The sequence below is a fragment of the Diceros bicornis genome, chromosome 31, assembly GCF_020826845.1.
Source record: "Diceros bicornis minor isolate mBicDic1 chromosome 31, mDicBic1.mat.cur, whole genome shotgun sequence".
Classification (NCBI taxonomy): Eukaryota; Metazoa; Chordata; class Mammalia; order Perissodactyla; family Rhinocerotidae; genus Diceros; species Diceros bicornis.
Window position 1 is genome coordinate 17366919 of NC_080770.1, and position 19527 is coordinate 17386445.

The window sequence follows — 19527 nt, forward strand, 5'->3', positions numbered from 1 at the left end:
GGAAATATACATAGGTAGATATACTCTCTTCAGTATCCATATTTGTGGTAGATACAAAGGAGTACTTTGGGCAGATGATGTAAGTTTTCTTAATCTCTTTATACAAATCAGCAAAGTCAAATTGTTTCTTTGTAGGATTATTGGGAAGATGTGAGAATTAAATGTCTCGATGTGTTTATGGTACTTGGAAGCATCCTTCAAATACGAAGTACACTGGGTTATTTCCTGTGTTTATTTTTATTGTTTTTAAGTGGAGACAGTGCATTATCTGAAATGGAATATTATTATATATGTACATATAAATTATGTTTTTGTGACTTAACTCTTTGTCAAGGGTATGACGATGAATAGATGGAGTAATGTGTTATCCAGGTAAGTGTCCTCAGAGTGTCCCACCTCCGCATTACCCAACTCCAACTGGAGTACTTGACTACAACTGGAACATGGCTGTGCTCTTATCTTGGATAATTTATCTTCTACCTTAATTAAAATATTGTTTAAAAAATTAAAGCCTAAAACCTAACATATTTCCTCCTCCCCAGGTGCATTTTCATTATAGTTGACATATACTAAGTTGTTTGTAACACACAAGGTATATTTTGTCGTGGAGGAACCTAGACTAGCATAGGAAACTGAGCACGTCAAGAGAAAGTGAGATCATCAGAATAGATTTTATATAATGAACTTTCATAAACATTCCCTTTGGATAAAGAGATTCTTTACAGAAAAAAAAAATGTTTTAAATCAGCATATTATATAACATCATACTGGCAAGATAAAATACACAAATATATATATGGCCTCCTTGATGTTATTTTAAGTCTATCTGCACATTAAGGCCACAAAGAACTCGCTACCTAGCATTTAATGCAGACGTAAATGAGTATAATGAAATAAAGGTGCATATAAATATCTCTAATAAGCCACCAATTAAAGAAATACCAGAGTAATACCAGAGTAAAATGAGGATGGCAGGCTAAGGTAAAAGAAAAAGTGGTTCAAAAAACGTTTCTATGCTTCCTTAAAAAAGTAAATAAACAAATAGAATTGGACCTGGCTACAAGGAAAATAGCAGTGTCAGGAGTCCTTGAGTGAGCTCTAAGGAAACAAATAGAAAAATACATCATTTAAAACATTGAGTTATAAATGCGTTTACAGGAAAGCCACACTTTCTCACATAAAACATTGCTTACAAGGTTGTGAGTTTCTAAAGCATATTCTGTCCCCATGTACATACCTTCATGTGTCAGAAATACCAAACTACTCTTAGGAAAAAATGTGCTAGATCAAAGGAAAAAGAAGCAATATTAATCTGGTTTAGGTGCAATGATGAAAAGCTAAAGAAAACAAATCACTCTAGTAAGTGCTGATTTCCTGTAAGATGAGGGAGGATAGAAGGGTTTTCTCTCACCAGCTTTAGAGTTCTAAGGAAAGCATCAAATTACTTTTTCCTCCTTTACTATCTGTGTTGATTATCAGATTATCTTTTAAAGCTATACTCTTTGAGAAAATGATATTTGCTTACTCTCAGATTTCATCAAAAACTGAACATGTTGTCCATTGTACATCACCATAAAACTGAGTACTTAAAAGTCTCCTAATGTCCAAAAATTGCTTTTCACATCTCAATGTAAGGGGAAATCCCTTGTTTCATACAGATATTGGAAAAAATTCACTTTTATATATTGAATTAAATATTTATGAAGTATTACAATCTTTTTGAGAAGAGAATAAGAGCCTAGAGTCTCTAAATGATGAGGATTTAAAAGAACATCAAACTAGAAACTGAATACCAGCGGCTTCATAATTCTGCCATATATATATTTCTTCTATTCCTGACTTTAGCTAGGCTTTATTTACTCTTAGTTTTTACCTCTTTTATTCATATGATTAAGTATTTATATAAACATATATATTATATAAGCAATATGGTATTGAAATTTAAAATATCCAAATAGTATTTCTGAAAATATTTGAACAATTTGAAGAAAAAGGGGAGCAGTCCTATTCTGCTCATGCATTATCAGTAGTAGAATGCACACAGAAGTGAATCAGAAATCCTAATATTTTACTGTGTTTTGCCATTGAGTAAAAGTATTATCTTGCAAATGTCACTAAAACTAGCTGGATATTGGTAAAATATGACACCACATGAAATATACTGTTTACCTGTAATGCAACCTCTGTCTTGGATCCACCACATGCTTCACAATGTGGAATAGTGAGAACAATTTATGAACTCTTTCACCCTGAGTCTCTCCCTGAAGAAAGATCAAGCAGTTTTTTGATTTTCCTTTAAGTATTTGAAAACTTAACAGAATGCAAGGTGGGAATGTGTGCTTATTAATAGTCTAGAATAATTTGTATTTACCAGCAAGTGAGTTAGATTTATTTGCTTGCTTGTGTATTACATTCCTACCTTTTACTTTCAGTTAACTTTCTTTTTTTCCCCCACTTTGATGGTTAATTTTTATGTCCATGTGGTTAGCCTATGGTTCCCAGTTGTTTGGTCAAACATCAGTCTAGATGTTGCTGTGAAGATATTTTTTTTTGTTGATGTTTTAATAGTTTATAACATTGTGAAATTTTTGGTTGTACATTTTTGTTTGTCCATCACCATATGTATGTCTTCCTTCACCCCTTGTGCCCACCTCCTACCCCCATTGCCCCTGAAGATATTTTTTATATGTGATTAAATTTGAAATCAGTGGATTTTAAGTACAGCTGATTCCCCTCCACAGTGAGGCTGGGCCTCATCCAACTAGTTGAGGGACCTAAAGAGCAAAGACTGAGATATCCTGGAGAAAAAGCAGTTCTTCCTCTAGACTGAAACATAGTGATTCTGAGTTTCCCACCTTTGCACTCAGCACTTCGGCATCAACTCCAGCAGTGCCAGACTGCCCCAAAGTTTTCTGCCTTGTCAGAACTGACAATCAAATCTCATGAGTCAATTCCTTAAAATCTTTCTCTCTCACTCTCTCTGTATGTATATATATAATCTATTGATTCTGTTTCTCTGGATAATGATGAATAATACAATCATACAGAGATCTGGATTAAAATATTTTACCTATACAACAAGCTTGTCAGTATTCCTCAGTTCTACGAGATGTCCTCAAATGAATGACACAATTGAGATGTATTTAAACACTGTCCTATTGCATTACTTATAATACTTGCATGAACTAAAAAATAATAATATACTGTGTATATAAGGTGTTGTTTTCTTTATTTTGTTGCTGTTGTTTTTTTCTTTTTGGCCATTGGGAGAGAAATTAGTTATTCTTATTTCTCGTTTCATAGTGAATTGTTATTATCTGTCTGTTTAGGACTTCTTTGCATGATATTTTTCCTTTATTATACTTCAATATTTCTTATTTTTCCATATTGTCTAACACTCCCTCCAGTGCTTCTTGCCCACCTTCACACATATCCTCCTGTACTTGATATATGTCCACATGATCAGTATACTCTGCAAACATGTAATATTTTGTTTACATATATTTTTAGTTATTTTGCTGTAAATTGTATTGTTGAATTTAGTTCACTTTAATTATTTGTGATATACCCCTGTTGTGATTTCTTTTGCTTCTTTCTTGATTACAGTCGATAATATATAACAGATATCATGGGTCTATAATTTATTGGTAGATGTTTTGTTTGTCTATTACCTCAGTTCTTCACCAGCACTACTACGAAATAAAATCCAGTGAAAGGCCTTTAGCTTGCCATGTTAGTATGATGTGAACAAATTCTCTGTGATGTCCGTAACAAATATCTGCTTCTGTGTGTGTGTATGTGTTTATACAGATATAGATACATCTACTCTTACACCTACACATAACCCATACTTACCCACACATATACTAGTGAGATCTCTTGGTAAGAGAAAATACAATAGGTTAATTAATTTTGTGAAATATTTCAGATAAATTGTACCAATACACTCTTCCACCATAAAATATATGAGGTTTCTTGGATCTTCAAATCTATGACAGGTGCCCAAATTATGTCATGTTTCTTCTTAACTGGTATTATTGTAACGTGTGTTTTTGTGTGTGTGTGTGTGTGAGGAAGGTTGGCCCTGAGCGAACACCTGTTGCTAATCTTCCTCTTTTGGCTTGAGGAAGTGTGGTCCTGAGCTAACATTTGTGCCCATCTTCCTCTATTTTGTACTTGGGACACGGCCACAGCATGACTTGATGAGTGGTGTAGGTCTGTGCCTGGGATCTGAACCTGTGAATCCTGGGCCACCAAAGCAGAGTGCACTGAACTTAACTGCTGCACCACTGGGCTGGCACTGTAACATGTGTGTTTTTATTATTGACTTTTCCATTTGTTTTTGGTTTGAGTCTTGGCATTAGTAATTAAGTAAAACTTCACTAACGTATCATTGAAAATAAGAAACTACACATACGTGAAGTATAACATTTGATAAATTTTGACATATGTATCTGAAAAACAATTAAAACTATCATGATAATGAGCTTATCCACACTCTCAAAGTTTGTGTCTATGTAATATTTCCATTCTACTCCTTCTTGCCCCAGACTGTCCCGGGCAGCCTTTGATTTACGTTTTTTAAACTTTTTTTTTAGAAATAATTATTGAATTACAAGAAGTTGCAAAAAAAGAGCACAGAGTTCCTGTGTCCCACTTGGTTTCCCCAAGTGGTAACAACTTGCATAAATACGGTACAATATTGCAACCATGAAATTAACATTTGTATAATCCACTGCCTTTGTTCAGATTTCACCAGTTTTGCATGCACTCACTTGCGTGCACTTAGTTTGTGTATATATAGTTCTATGCAATTTTTTCATATGTGTACATTTGTGTAACCACCACAACAATCAACATACAGACCTAGTCCATCACCACAAAGGTCTGTTATGCCTTTCCTTTGTAACCTGCCCCCTTCCATTATCTTATTCCTGTGTCTTTAACCCCTGTCAACCACTAATCCATTTTCCATTGTTATGATTTTCTCTTTTGAAGAATGTTTTATGAAAGAAATACCATTTGCAATCTTTTGCAACAGACTGTTTTCACTCAGCATAATTCTGTTGAGGTCTATATGAGCTTTTGTGTGTATCAGTTGTTTGTTTCTCTATTATTGCTGAGTAGTATTGTCGTCCTAAAAAATAAAACAGCCAATTATTTTACCAGCAAAATGGGTTTATTCAGGAATAGCAGAGGAATTGCAATTCTGGACAAGCAAGCTATAGCAAAAACCATAGGCAAGTTCAACAAAGAAAGGAGAGGAATGTTACTTTACAAAGAAAAGGGAGGAAGTTGGGAAGGATTGTTTGGAACAAAAGTCCACTGGAGGAAAGTGAGTGTTCAAGGTGATGATGTTTTCCCATTAGTTGGGCTTGTTGTTGGGCAAGGAGAGCTCCTCTTATTGGGGGTCTGTAATTGACACTTTCTTGTTGTGGACTGTAATTGATATCCAGGGGCAGTGTGTGAGGGCCCCCTTTCTGTCCTTCCAACTCCATTTTAAGTGAGATTTCCTTTATATTTTTTTCAGTATTCCGTGGTATTGATGATACAGTTTATAAACTATTCACCCATTGAAAGACATCTGAGTTGTTTCCGAATTTCAACTACTGCAAATAATGCTTCTATAAACATTTTTATGATGGTTATTGTCTGAACATAAATTCTTATTTCCCTGGAGTGAGCGTCCAAGAGTGAAGTTGGTAGTTTGCTCTAATTCTGACGCGGTACAACTTATCCATGTTTACTTTTATAGATTGTGCTTTTGATGTTGTGTCTACAAAGTCCTCACTAGCCCTAGGTCCTGGATATAGATTTTCCACTATGTTCTTGTTTAAATGTTTTATAGTTTTACATTTTATGTTTGTTTTCTATTTTGGATTAGTTTGAACTGCATAAGGTTTAGGTCAACATGGCTTGTTTGTTTGTTTTTCCTATGGACATCCAAATACTCCTATATTTTAAACTGGCTATATTTTAAACTGACTATTCTTCTTTCATTGAATCACCTTTGTACCTTCATGAAGAATCAATCAGACTTTTGTAAAGGTCTCGTTCTGGGTTCTTGATTGTGTTCCATTGATTTATATATCCATCTCTCCACTAATACCACACAGTCTTGATTACTGTAGCTATATAGTGAGTCACAGCATGGAATGGAGTATTTCCTTCCTCATTATTCCATATTTTAAAACTTGTTTTACCTAGGCTAGGTCCTTGGACTTTCACATAAGTTTTAGTATAAACATCTATAACTACAAAATATCTTACTGGGATTTTAATTGAGTTTGCATTGAACTTATAGATTAGCTTGAAAAGAAATGATATCTTTACTATAGTTAATCTTCTAATCTATGAACTTAACATCTCTATCAGTTCATTTAGATCCTCTTTGATTTCTTCAATCAGCATTTTGTATTCTTAGCATACAGATCCTGTACATCTTTTCTTAGTTTCTATGTAAGCATTTTGTTATACTTAGAGTGATTTTAAATGTTTATTTTTTGGTTTATTGAAATATATATATATTTCTGATTGATATTTGTTTACTGAACTGGTATCTTGTCACCTTGCTGAACTCACATGTTTGTTCTAGGTTCTTTTGTTTGTGTGTGTGGATTCCTTGAGATTTTCTATTGGACACCATATCATTAACAAATAGAAACAGCTTAATTTCTTTCTTTCTAAGATGTATGACACGTATGTCCTTTTCTTTCACTTTCTGGGACTTCCAGTTTGATCTGCTTAGTGTAACTATAAATTAGTTTGTATTCTTTTATTATTTTGTAAATGTAATTATAAGTTACTCTTTGGTGTTCTTCACTCAAGATAAATATTTCAAAAGTCTTCCATATTTTTTGTATGCACAAATAATTCATCACTTTTTATTGCTGAGTGGTATTCACTTGCTTGGAAATCCCACAATTTCTTTATCTGTTCTCAAACAGATAAATATTTGGGTTGTTTCCAGTTCAGGCTATTACAAATAAAGCTGCTAGGCACCTTTGCATACAAGCATTTATAATAATATGCACTGCCATTCTCTTAGCTAAATACATGGAAATGGGATGGCTAAATTTTATGTTAGATGTGTGTTTAATTTTTAAGACAGTGATGCTTAAATCAGTTTTTATAATATTTATACCATTTTACTTTTCCATCAGTAATGTATGAAAATTTCATTTTCTCCACATACTCATCAACTAGATATTATAATATACAGTGTTCTCTCATTGAATTTTTTCCCAACTTTGTTGACATATAATTGACATGTTATATTAGGTTTAAGGTGTACAACGTGATGATATATGTATATACTGTAAAATGATTACCGTGATAAGGTTAGTTAACACTTCTATCACCTCACATAATTATTGATTTGTTGTGGTGAGAACATTTAAGGTCTACTCTCTTAGCATCTTTCAGTAGTACAATACAGTACTGTTAACTACATTCACCATGCCTTGAGGTTTCAAACTTAACTTCATTAATGAATAATGATGCTGAGCAACATTTTGTGTACTTATTTGCCATCCTCCTATGTTATTTGGTGAAATGATTTTTAAATATTTTGCCCATTCTGGGAGTCTTTTTTTTTTTTTAATTATTGAGTTTGAGACTCCTGTATATTGTAGAATCAACCCTTTAGGAGAAACATATTTACATATGATCTCTCAGACTATAACTTCATTTTACACTCTCTTAAGAGTATCTCTCAAAGACCAGAAGATTTAAATTTTGATTTTGTTAAATGTATCAAATTTTTAATTTATCAGTTTTGCTTTTGGTGTTGTATCTAACAAGTCTTTGCATAACTCAAGGTCGTGAAGATTTTCTAATATGTTTTCTCCTAGAACTTTTAGACACATAGGTATTACATATACATCTATGACCTAGCTTTTATGAATCTTTGAGTGCATTGTGGATCAATGTTCATTATTTTGCATGTGTATATTCAATTATTCCATTTGTTGACAAATCTGTCTTTTCTCCATTGAATTGTCTTTTCACCTTTACTCTTGTGGAAAATTAGCTATTTATATATGTGTGGGCCTGTTTCTGGACTATCAATATTATTTCATTGATCTATTGATCAGTTTTTATGCCAAGACCACACTGTCTTGACAACAGTAGCTTTGGAATGGGACTAGAAATTGATTAGTGTTTTCTTAGTGTTTGTAACATACCTTTTTTCATCCTTTGATTCCATTATTCTAGGTTTTTACATTGCTTTATATATTTTTGTTTCAGTTTCTAATTTGTACCAAAAAAAAAAATGCCTACTTGGATATTCATTGGAGTTGCACTGATACATTTGAGGAAATTTGCTATCTTAGCAAAACTGAATATTTCACTAAATAAATATGGTATACCTTTCCTTTATTTAGGTCTTTTTTTAGTTTCTTTCACCAGTGTTTCCTAATTTTTAGAGTACAAGATTCCATATAATTATTTATATTTATCTTTAAGTATTTTGTTGTTTTGATGTGTAGAGGATCAGAATTTGCCACCCCAAAACGTGTCTCTTTGACTTGATTATTTTTAAGAATAAATGATTCAGAAAGAGGAGGAGGAAGTCAAGATGGCGGCATAGGCAGACTCTGAACTCACTTCCTTCCACGGACACAGCCAATTTACAACTACTCATGGAAAAATTACCCCAGAGACAGAACTGAAAACTGGATAAGAGGAACTCCTGCAACAACGGACAATCCTAACTGAGGTAGAAGAGGCAGAAACTTCCTTCTAGAGTGGCCTTCACAAGCCACAGCACCTCACCGCCGCCAGGGAGCAACCCACAGGTACGCAGCCCTTCCTGGAGGAGTGGGGCACCGAGACGGCAGCGCCCCCACTGTGGGCATTTTGTGGACCCAGTACAATCGAGACGAGTGGCAGAACATCTGACTTTGTCTGCTACTAAAACATTGGGGAATAACCCCAGAAATGCTGGTTCACAAAGAAATTAAAACCGGCTCTTAAAGGGCCCACACACAAACTCACCCGTTTCACAAAGCAACCTAAAATCACCAGAAAGAAAGGTGCACAGTGCTTTGGTGAAAAGAGACTCACCTAATAGGCCCTGTGTGCATCTCGGTGACAGGTGAGACCCCTCCAGGGACTGGGACATTTGCGGCGGCCATTGATGTGACCTGGTGTGGGTGTGCTGACACAGACGCTATTGGAGTTCTCCCTGAAGCCTGCTAGCCCAGGGTCTGCCCCATCTGCTAGAGCACCAAATTTAATCCAGCTCAGCCAGGGCAGGCAGCCCACCCTAGAGACTTGTCCCACCCAACAACAAGCCCTCAGGCAACTTGTGGGCCTGCATAGATTGGTGCCTGGATTCTCTGCAGCCTGGCAACTGAGCCGACTTCAGTGGGGCAGGGCATGCACAAGGAGCAGGCGAGAGTGTGGGGTGGTGGTGGAGTGTGTGGGGCTCCTGCCGTGGAGAGACTGGGTCCGCTTCGGGAGATTGGGGCACGCACACGGGGCAGGACTGTGTTGACTGTGTGCATGGACCTGTGGGTGGCAGGGCTTGTCAGCTGCAGAAGACTTGTGCTTCTCAAAGACCCACGTAGGGGGTTTGCCCCACCTTCCAAAGACTTAAACAATTGGGTGCTCCCATACTAGAGGCCAGCCCCACGTAGCTGCAATCCTCAGAGAGCTAACAAGAGACCTAAAGGCTGGAGGCTTATAACAATTGTAAGCCCCTGAGACTAACAACATGCCACACTGGGGGCCTACTCACTTAAAAGAAATAGTGCAACACAAATGTGGTATTAGAACTTGAAGCCAAGTGTGCTGGGGCTCCCCACACCTGATAAACAGACTGAAGGGCCCACAACAACTACAAGCAGCTGAGCATTACAACAGCTGGCCATGAGCATAACTCGGCCTCCCTGGCTGCCTACAGGGAGAGCAAACAGGCCACAAGAGAAGGACACACATAGGGGTCACCCCTGGAACATTGAGAATGGAGGGAAGCACACTGCAGGCCTCCTAAGCCATCACTTACATAAGGTCACCTATCCAAGAGGAGGAAAAGTAGCTGATCTACCTAATATGTAGACAGAAGCACAGGGAAAGAGGCAAAATGAGAAGTCAAAGGAATACAATCCAAGGGAACAGGACAAAACCCCAGAAAAGGAACTAAGTGAAACAGAAATGAGCAACCTACCCGACAGAGAGTTCAAACAAAGAGTGTTAAGGATGCTCACTGATCTGGGGAGAAGAATAGATGAACTCAGTGAGAATGTCAACAAAGAAATGGAAGATATAAAAAGGAACCAATCAAAAATGAAGAATACAAAACTAGAAATGAAAAATTCACTAGAGGGACTCAAAACCAGAGTAGAGGATACAGAAGAACGGATCTGTGAGCTGGATGAAAGACTAAAAGAAATTATCCAAGCTGAACAGGTAAAAGAGAAAATAATTAAAAAGAGTGAGGACAGTCTAAGGGACCTCTGGGACAACATCAAGTGCACTAATATCTGTGTTATAGGTGTCCCGGCAAGAGAAGAGCGAGACAAAGGGGCAGAGAATCTATTTCAAGAAATAATGGATGAAAACTTACCTAACCTAAGGAGGGAAACAGACATCCAGGTACAGGAAACACAGAGACCCCCAAACAAGATAAACCCAAAGAGGCCCACACAAAGACACATCATAATCAAAATGTCCAGAATTAAAGATAGAGAGAGAATCCTAAAAGCCACAAGAGAAAGTCAAGTTACATACAAAGGAAACCCCATAAGGCTATCAGCTGACTTCTCAGCAGACACCTTACAGGCTAGAAGAGACTGGCACGATATATTTAAAGTGCTAAAAGGAAAAAACTTACAGCCAAGAATACTCTACCCAGCAAGGTTACCATTCAAAATGGAAGGAGAGATCAAAAATTTCCCAGAGAAGCAAAAATTAAAGCGGTTTGTCACCAAGAAACCAGTGCTACAAGAAATGTTAAAGGGACTGATTTAAGGGGAAAAGAGAAGACCACAAATAGGAAAAATTATCTATTTCCATGATTAGAACGTAATGGATACAAATGCACAAAAAAGAGGTTAGACATGATATCAAAAACATAAAATGAGGGAGGAGGGGCGTTAAAGAGTACAGCTTTCAGACAGAGGTCAAACTAAAGAGACCATCAATTCTGTATAGAAGAAGAAAGGAACAGAGAAGGACTACTAAAACAGTGAGGAAAAAAAAGTTAAAATGGCAGTAAGTACATATTTATCAATAGCTACTTTAAATGTCAATTGACTAAATGCTCCAATTAAAAGGCATGGGGTGGCTGATTGGATAAAAAAGCAAGACCCATATATATGCTGCATACAAGAGACACACTTCAGACCTAAAGACACTCACAAACTGAAGGTGAAAGGGATGGAAAACGATACTCCACGCAAATGACAATGAAAAGAAAGCTGGGGTAGCAGTACTCATATCAGACAAAATAGACTTTAAAACAAAAACTGTAAAAGGAGACAAAGAAGGGCATTACATAATGATCAAGGGAACAATCCAACAAGAGGATAAACATTTGTAAATATATACGCACCCAATGTAGGTGCACCTAAATATATAAAGCAATTATTAACAGACATAAAAACAGAAATAGACAATAACACAATAATAGTAGGAGACTTTAACACTCCACTTACACCAACGGATAGATCATCCAAACAGAAGATCAATAAGGAAACATTGTCCTTAAATGATACACTAGAACAGATGGACCTAGTAGATATACACAGAGCATTCCATCCAAAAACCGAAGAATACACATTCTTTTCAAATGCACATGGAACATTCTCCAGGATTGATCACATATTAGGCCACAAAACAAGTCTCCATAAATTTAAGAAGATTGAAATAATACCAAGCATCTTTTCTGACCACAATGGTATGAAACTAGAAATCAACTATAGGAAGAAAATCAGAAAAGCCACAAATATGTGGAGATTAAACAAAATGCTACTGAACAATGACTGGGTCAATGAAAAAATCAAAGAAGAAATCAAAAAATACCTAGAGACAAATAAAAATGAAAATAGAATATGTCAGAATTTATGGGGTACAGCAAAAGGGGTTCTAAGAGGGAAGTTTGTAGCAATACAGGCCTATCTCAACAAACAAGAAAAATCTCAAATAAACAATCTAACAATGCACTTCAAGGAACTGGAAAAAGAAGAACAAACCAAGCCCCAAATCAGTAGAAGAAGGGAAATAATAATAATCAGAGCAGAAATAAATGAAATAGAGACCAAAAAAAAAGAACAATAGAAAAAATTAATAAAACCAAGAGCTAGTTCTTTGAAAAGATCAACAAAATTGACAAACCTTTAGCTAGACTCACCAAGAAAAAAAGAGAGAAGGCACAAATAAGTAAAATCAGAAATGAAAAAGGAGAAATTACAACAGACACCTCAGAAATACAAAAGATTATAAAAGAATACTATGAAAAGCTATATGCCAACAAATTCGACAATCTGGAAGAAATGATTAATTCTTAGAATCATACGACCTTCCAAAACTAGGTCAAGAAGAAGTAGAAAATTTGAATAGACCAATCACCAGTAAGGAGATCGAAACAATAATCAAAAACCTCCCCAAAAATAAAAGTCCAGGACCAGAGGGCTTCACTGGGCAATTCTACAAAACATTCAAAGAAGACTTAATACCTATCCTTCTCAAACTCTTCCAAAAAATTGAGGAGGGGGGGAAGCTCCCTAACTCATTCTACGAAGCTGACATTACCCTGATACCAAAACCAGACAAGGACAACACAAAAAAAGAAAATTACAGGCCAATATCACTGATGAACATCGATGCAAAAATCCTCAACAAAATTCTAGCAAATCGCATACAACAATACGTTAAAAAGATTATATACCATGATCAAGTGGGATTTATTCCAGTTATGCAGGGATGGTTTAACATTTGCAAATCAATCAACGTGATACACCACATTTATAAAATGAAGAATAAAAATCACATGATCATCTCAATAGATGCAGAGAAAGCATTTGACAAGATACAGCATCCATTCATGATAAAAACTCTGAATGAAATGGGGATAGAAGGAAAGTACCTCAACATAATAAAGACCATATATGAGAAACCCACAGCTAATATCATCCTCAATGGTGAAAAACTGAAAGCTATCCCTCTAAGAACAGGAATCAGACAAGGATGCCCACTGTCACCACTCCTATTTAACATAGTACTGGAAGTCCTAGCCAGAGCAATCAGGCAAGACAAAGAAATAAAACGGATCCAAATTGGAAACGAAGAAGTGTAACTGTCACTATTTGCAGATGACATGATTTTATATATAGAAAACCCTAAAGAATCCACTGGAAAACTTTTAGAAATAATAAACGAATATGGTAAAGTTGCAGGATACAAAATCAACATAAAAAATCAGTTGCATTTCTATACACTAACAGCGAAGTAGCAGAAAGAGAAATTAAGAATACCATCCCATTTCCAATTGCAACAAAAAGAATAAAATACCTAGGAATAAACTTAACCAAAGAGGTGAAAGAGCTGTACACAGAAAACTATAAAACATTGCTGAAAGAAATTGAAGACGACACAAGGAAATGGAAAGATATTCCGTGCTCTTGGATTGGAAGAATTAACATAGTTAAGATGTCCATACTTCCTAAAGCCAACTATAGATTCAATGCAATCCCTATCAAAATTCCAGCACCTTTTTTTAACAGAAATAGAACAAAGAATCCTAAAATTTATATGGAACAACAAAAGACCCCGAATAGCTAAAGGAGAAAAAGGAACAAAGCTGGAGGTATCACACTCCCTGATTTCAAAATATACTACAAAGCTATAGTAACCCAAACAGCATGGTACTGGCACGAAAACAGACACACAGATCAATGGAATAGAATCGAAAGCCCAGAAATAAACCCACATATCTACGGACAGCTAATCTTTGACAAAGGAGTCAAGAACATACAATGGAGAAAAGAAAGTCTCTTCAACGAATGGTGTTGGGAAAACTGGATAGCCACATGCAAAAAAGTGAAAGCAGACCCTTACCTTACACCATACACAAAAATTAACTCCAAATGGATTAAAGACTTGAATGTAAGACCTAAAACTATGAAACTTCTAGAAGAAAACATAGGCGGTATGCTCTTCCACATTGGTCTTAGCAACATATTTTCAAGCACCGTGTCTGACCGGCCAAGAGAAACAATAGAAAAAATAAACAAATGGGACTACATCAAACTAAAAATCTTCTGCACAGCAAAGGAAACCATCAACAAAACGAAAAGACGACCTAACAATTGGGAGAAGATATTTGCAAACCATACATCTGATAAGGGGTTAATCTCCAAAATATATAAAGAACTCATGCATCTCAACAACAAAAAAACTACCAACCCAATTAAAAAATCGGCAAAATAGCTGTACAGACATTTCTCCAAAGAAGATATACAGATGGCCAACAGACACATGAAAAGATGTTCAAAATCATTAACTATCAGGGAAATGCAAATCAAAACTACAATGAGATATCACCTCACGCCCGTCAGAATGGCTATAATTAACAAGACAGGAAACAACATGTGTTGGAGAGGATGTGGAGAGAAGGGAACTGGCATACACTGCTGGTGGGAGTGCAAACTGGTGCAGCCACTATGGAAAACAGTATGGAGATTCCTCAAAAAATCAGGGATAGAACTACCATATGATCCAGCTATTCCGCTGCTGGGTATTTATCCAAAGAACTTGGAAACACCAATGCGTAAAGATACATGCTCCCCTGTGTTCATTGCACCGTTTTTCACAATAGTCAAGACCTGGAAGCAACCTAAGTGCCCATCAAGGGACGAATGGATAAAGAAGATGTGGTATATATACACAATGGAATACTACTCAGCCATAAGAAACGATGAAATCCAGCCATTTGTGACAACATGGATAGACATTGAGGGTATTATGCAAAGTGAAATAAGTCAGAGGGAGAAGGTCAAATACCATATGATTTCCTTCATTAAGTAGTAGATAATAACAACAATAAACAAACACATAGAGACAGAGATTGGATTGGCGGTTACCAGAGGGGAAGGGGGGAGGGAGGAGGGTGAAAGGGATAATTCGGCACATGTGTGTGTTGATTGGTTGTAATTAGTATTTGGGTGGTGAACATGATGTAAGCTATGCAGAAATAGAAGTATAATGATGTACACCTGAAATTTATACAATGTTATAAACCAATGTTACTGCAATAAACAAAAAATTTAAAAAAAAATAAAGTAAATACTGAACTGTTAAAAAAAAAATGACTCAGGAAGAAAATTTGACCTTCCCCCTTAATGTCTAAAGAATTTAAGAAAGAAAGCTTGACTCAGGAAGCAGCTAATATCATAGATAAGTATAGTATAAAATAAATTAGTTGTAGCAGACAGGGAGGAATCTAGCAAGGCCCATTTGATCAAAGTCCTCTCCACATCTCTTTGTCTTCACAAGGCATAACAAACATTTGTTTACCAAACCTGTGCTTTTCCATCTCCATGTGAATTGCCTTCCTCCCCTTTGAATTCCAAAACCATGACCCCCAACATCTTCCTTTTTCTTTAGCTGAAGATGGTATTTAAGGTGGTAGCTTTGGCTGTTTTATTAAATTACTCAATTTTCCTGGCACTCTCCAATATATACGTGTTATTTAATTTGCTTGATTTTTCTCCTGTTATTTTGTCTCATGTCAACTTACTTCTTAGACCAGCCAGAAGAACCTAGAGAGTAGAGCAATATTTCTTCTCCCCTTACAGATGCTTTTGTAAAACAGGTAATTCAAAATTTCATTTCTAATTTTTCATTTCATTTATATGTGGAAACAATTTTTTATGTTGATCTTTCATCCTGAAAGTGTGCTACATTTACTTTTGTTCTAGTAATTATTTACAAATTCTTTAGATTTTCTCTATGTACAATCATGTCATCTACTAAGAAAAAAAGTTTCACTTTTGCCTTTCAAAAATGGATGATCTCTATTATATATTTCCCTTCCCCAATAGTGTTGGACACAGCCTCCAGCACATTGTTTAGAGTTGGAAAGACCCATTGTACTTTCCCTGTCCTGATCTTAGTGGAACTGTAATCTTTTACCATATTGTATGTTAGCTATAGATTTTTCACCAATACCCTATATTAGTTTTAGGAAGCAAATTTTTGTTCCAATTTGGTCAAAGATTTTGTTCCTAAAAGATTTTGGAATTTTTAATATGTTTTTGCATCTATTGAGATGTCACATAACTTTCATTTGTTACTTCTTAATTTGATGAATGACATGAATTGAATTTGAATGTTAAACCAACCATACATTCCTGGGGTAAACCAATCATTGTCTGTTATTGTTTTTACATATTGCTAGATTCAATTTGCTAAAATTTTCTTTAGAACTTTTGAATATATGTTCATGACTGATGTTGCTATTTTAATTTCTGTTCTTATAATGCCTTTGTCTGTTTTTGATATCAGGGGAAAGCTCTGGTCACAAAGAAAGTTTAGATATATACCTCGACTTCAGTTTTTTAGAAGAAAATGTATAGAATTGGTTATTTCATTTTCCCTAAAGCATCAGTAGAGTCCACCAGTCAAGGCACTTGGACTTGATTTTGAATTAGCGAGGGCTATTTCTCATATGTATTTCCATTTTGAGACACTTTTAATCCTAGATTTTTTATACTGTGTTTCTTAGTGTCTATATATATGAAAATATATATAATACACCCCTTCTTATCATCCTCACCTAAAGCACAATTTTTTTTCACAGATAGTCTAAGTGGTAATAAAGTTTCTTTTGTATGTTTCTTGTTCTAATTTTCACTGATCTTTTTAAATTGAATTCTATTATACATTAAATTTTATTGATCTTCAAATAATGCTATCAAAAATTTCAGTTATATACCAATATCTGATAATTTGAATTTTTCTTTTCTATAGCAAAATAGAAAACTTCCTGAAAGAACTTATATGTCTACTTAATAGAGACTAACTTCTAAATGAATTATATATTATCAAAAGTTGTAAATCTCAATACATTTTGTTCTCTTTTTGATTTATTATTTGAGGGGCTATCGAAATGCACACCAAGATTTATTTTAAAAGTAAGATATTAGGTTATATTTAGTCAGAGGTAATTTTTTTCAAATTCAGATATTGGATACTTATAACTTACTATTATACAAGTCATAATTATTCACTTAACATATTAGGGGACTATATAAGCAAATAACAGTAATTTAAACCCTTTAATAATCTTAACAGCCACCAATAACTAATATTAACATTTCACTGTATCTCTGCCAACAAATATTTTCTAAGAAACAAAAATAATTTCTTTTTTTATATATACATAGCTCATATACTTAAGTAGGTAATTTTTTCAACAATTAAAAAAATCAACTGTATAAATATTTTAGTAACATTTATCTTCACATGAATATATTTTATGATTCTTCTTTATTCCAATAAATTTTTAAATCAAATTTGGTTGACAACATAGAAAATTTTATTCTTTGGTGGTAGACAAAGAAAAGAGTCCAGTTCCGCTATGATGTAAATAACGTCCCATGAGGCTTAAAAACACTAAAAATAAACAAAAAAAAACATGGAGAAATGTAGAGAAGATCCAGAGGAAGTGTGTCCAGAATACATAACAAGTATATAAATTGCTATGTATCATACTACACATTCACTAGAAAAATAGCAAAGGCCAAATCATCGGATTATCTCCTTTTCCTTTCTAAAACAAGTTATCAAATCAACACAGTCAAACTGTCAATCAGAATCAATTTTTTGTGTAAACTCAAAAAATTTGTGTACTTTGCGTAATCACAAAAAAATTTTGTAGTTTGTGTAGCCACAAAATCACACACAAACGCACAAACACACACATGTACACTGGGAAGTTTATTCTAAAGATTGTGAATAACACGACTCGTTTTAACTCCGCTTCTGTACCTACTATTTTTCCTCACTCACACACAGGAAACCCACTCTCCTTACCTGCTCTTATGTGTCTTAACCCATTCTACTGTACTATAAAATTTACTTAATTATTATGATTATATTTCATCTCTACCTGAACGAATGCAAAGATTTTTACCGTTCTTCTCACTAATGTATTTAGAGCACTTATTAGTGTGACTGGCACATAGAAGACATTTTCTAAATATATGATGACTTATTTGTGTTTGCTTTTCTTTCTTAAGGCACGCACAACAAGGGTTAGAGTCTTTAACCTAATTTATAGGAATCAAATTGACAGTGAACCTTAAGAAAATATATTGCATAGCTTTTTCCACATTGTTTGCAGTGCATATTTTACATCTTTGTTCCTTAAGCTATAGATCAAGGGATTCAACATGGGGATAATGAGAGTGTAAAATACAGACACCACTTTATCAGTGTCAAAGGAATGACTGGATTTGGGCTTCACATACATAAATGTCAAAGTGCCATAGAACACTGTGACCACTGTCAGGTGGGATCCACATGTGGAAAAAGCCTTGAGCCTACCTTCAGCAGAGTTCATCCTGAGAATGGCTACAATGATGAGCAGGTAAGACACAAGAACTATCAGAAGGGTGAAAATCAAATTAAAAGCTGAGAAAGTCATTATCATGAATTCAATTTCATGAGTGTTAGAGCAAACCAAAGATAACAAGGGGAAATTATCACAGTAGAAATGTCTTATGACATTATTTCTACAGAAAGATGAATTAAAAAGCTTTACAGTGACTAAAAGAGAAACAAACGTGCTGTAGAGATAGGGGATTGCCACCAGCTCCCAACATACCCTTTGGGACATGATGACTGTGTAGAGCAGAGGGTTACAGATGGCCACATAGCGGTCATAGGACATTGCTGACAGAATAAAAAGTTCACTAATAATGAACATGATGAAAAAAGCCATCTGTGTGGCACAAAAATAATAGGAGATTGTATTTTGATCCACAACAAAATTTACTAACATTTTGGGACCCACAGTTGTTGAGTAACCAAGATCAGTAAAAGCCAGGTGTCTGAGAAAGAAGTACATGGGTGTTTGTAGCCTGGGGTCCATCTTGGTGAGGATGACCAGGCCCAAGTTGCCCACCACTGAGATCACATAGGTGATGAGGAAGAGCATAAATAATGGAACCTGCAGCTCAGGATGATCTGTGATTCCCGTGAGAATGAATTCATTCAGCACTGTTTGATTGTGTTTTTCCATCCAGGTTGATCAGAAAACCTATTCTGGATAGAGACATCAACATATTCAATAATTTTCATGTAGTAAAATCTCATGGCTTTTTAGTATAAAAAGCTGGTTTAAATAAAATAAGTCCAAATGTACAACTTAGACTCCATTAAAATAATTTCACCAATTGCAAATAAAACATATATATTTAGTAATAGAAACAGAGATAGAGTTGGATATACAGAGAGATTTGTAGTTTTCCACCAGTGAAGATTAGTCCCCCAAAGAACATTTGATAATGTTTTGAG

The 19527-nt window shown here is 35.2% G+C and overlaps 1 protein-coding gene across 1 annotated transcript; it reads right to left on the reverse strand.

Moving 5' to 3' along the window:
• Positions 1–18310: 18310 nt before the first annotated feature.
• On the reverse strand, positions 18311–19252 carry LOC131395613 (olfactory receptor 8K3-like). The gene has a single exon (XM_058527470.1). The coding sequence runs from the start codon at positions 19250–19252 to the stop codon at positions 18311–18313; it is 942 nt and encodes a 313-aa protein (XP_058383453.1).
• Positions 19253–19527: the final 275 nt, after the last annotated feature.

What these genes read in the sequence shown, in the direction of transcription:
- LOC131395613 (XM_058527470.1), bottom strand. Translation starts at nt 19,252, where the DNA reads ATGGAAAAACACAATCAAACAGTGCTGAATGAATTCATTCTCACGGGA.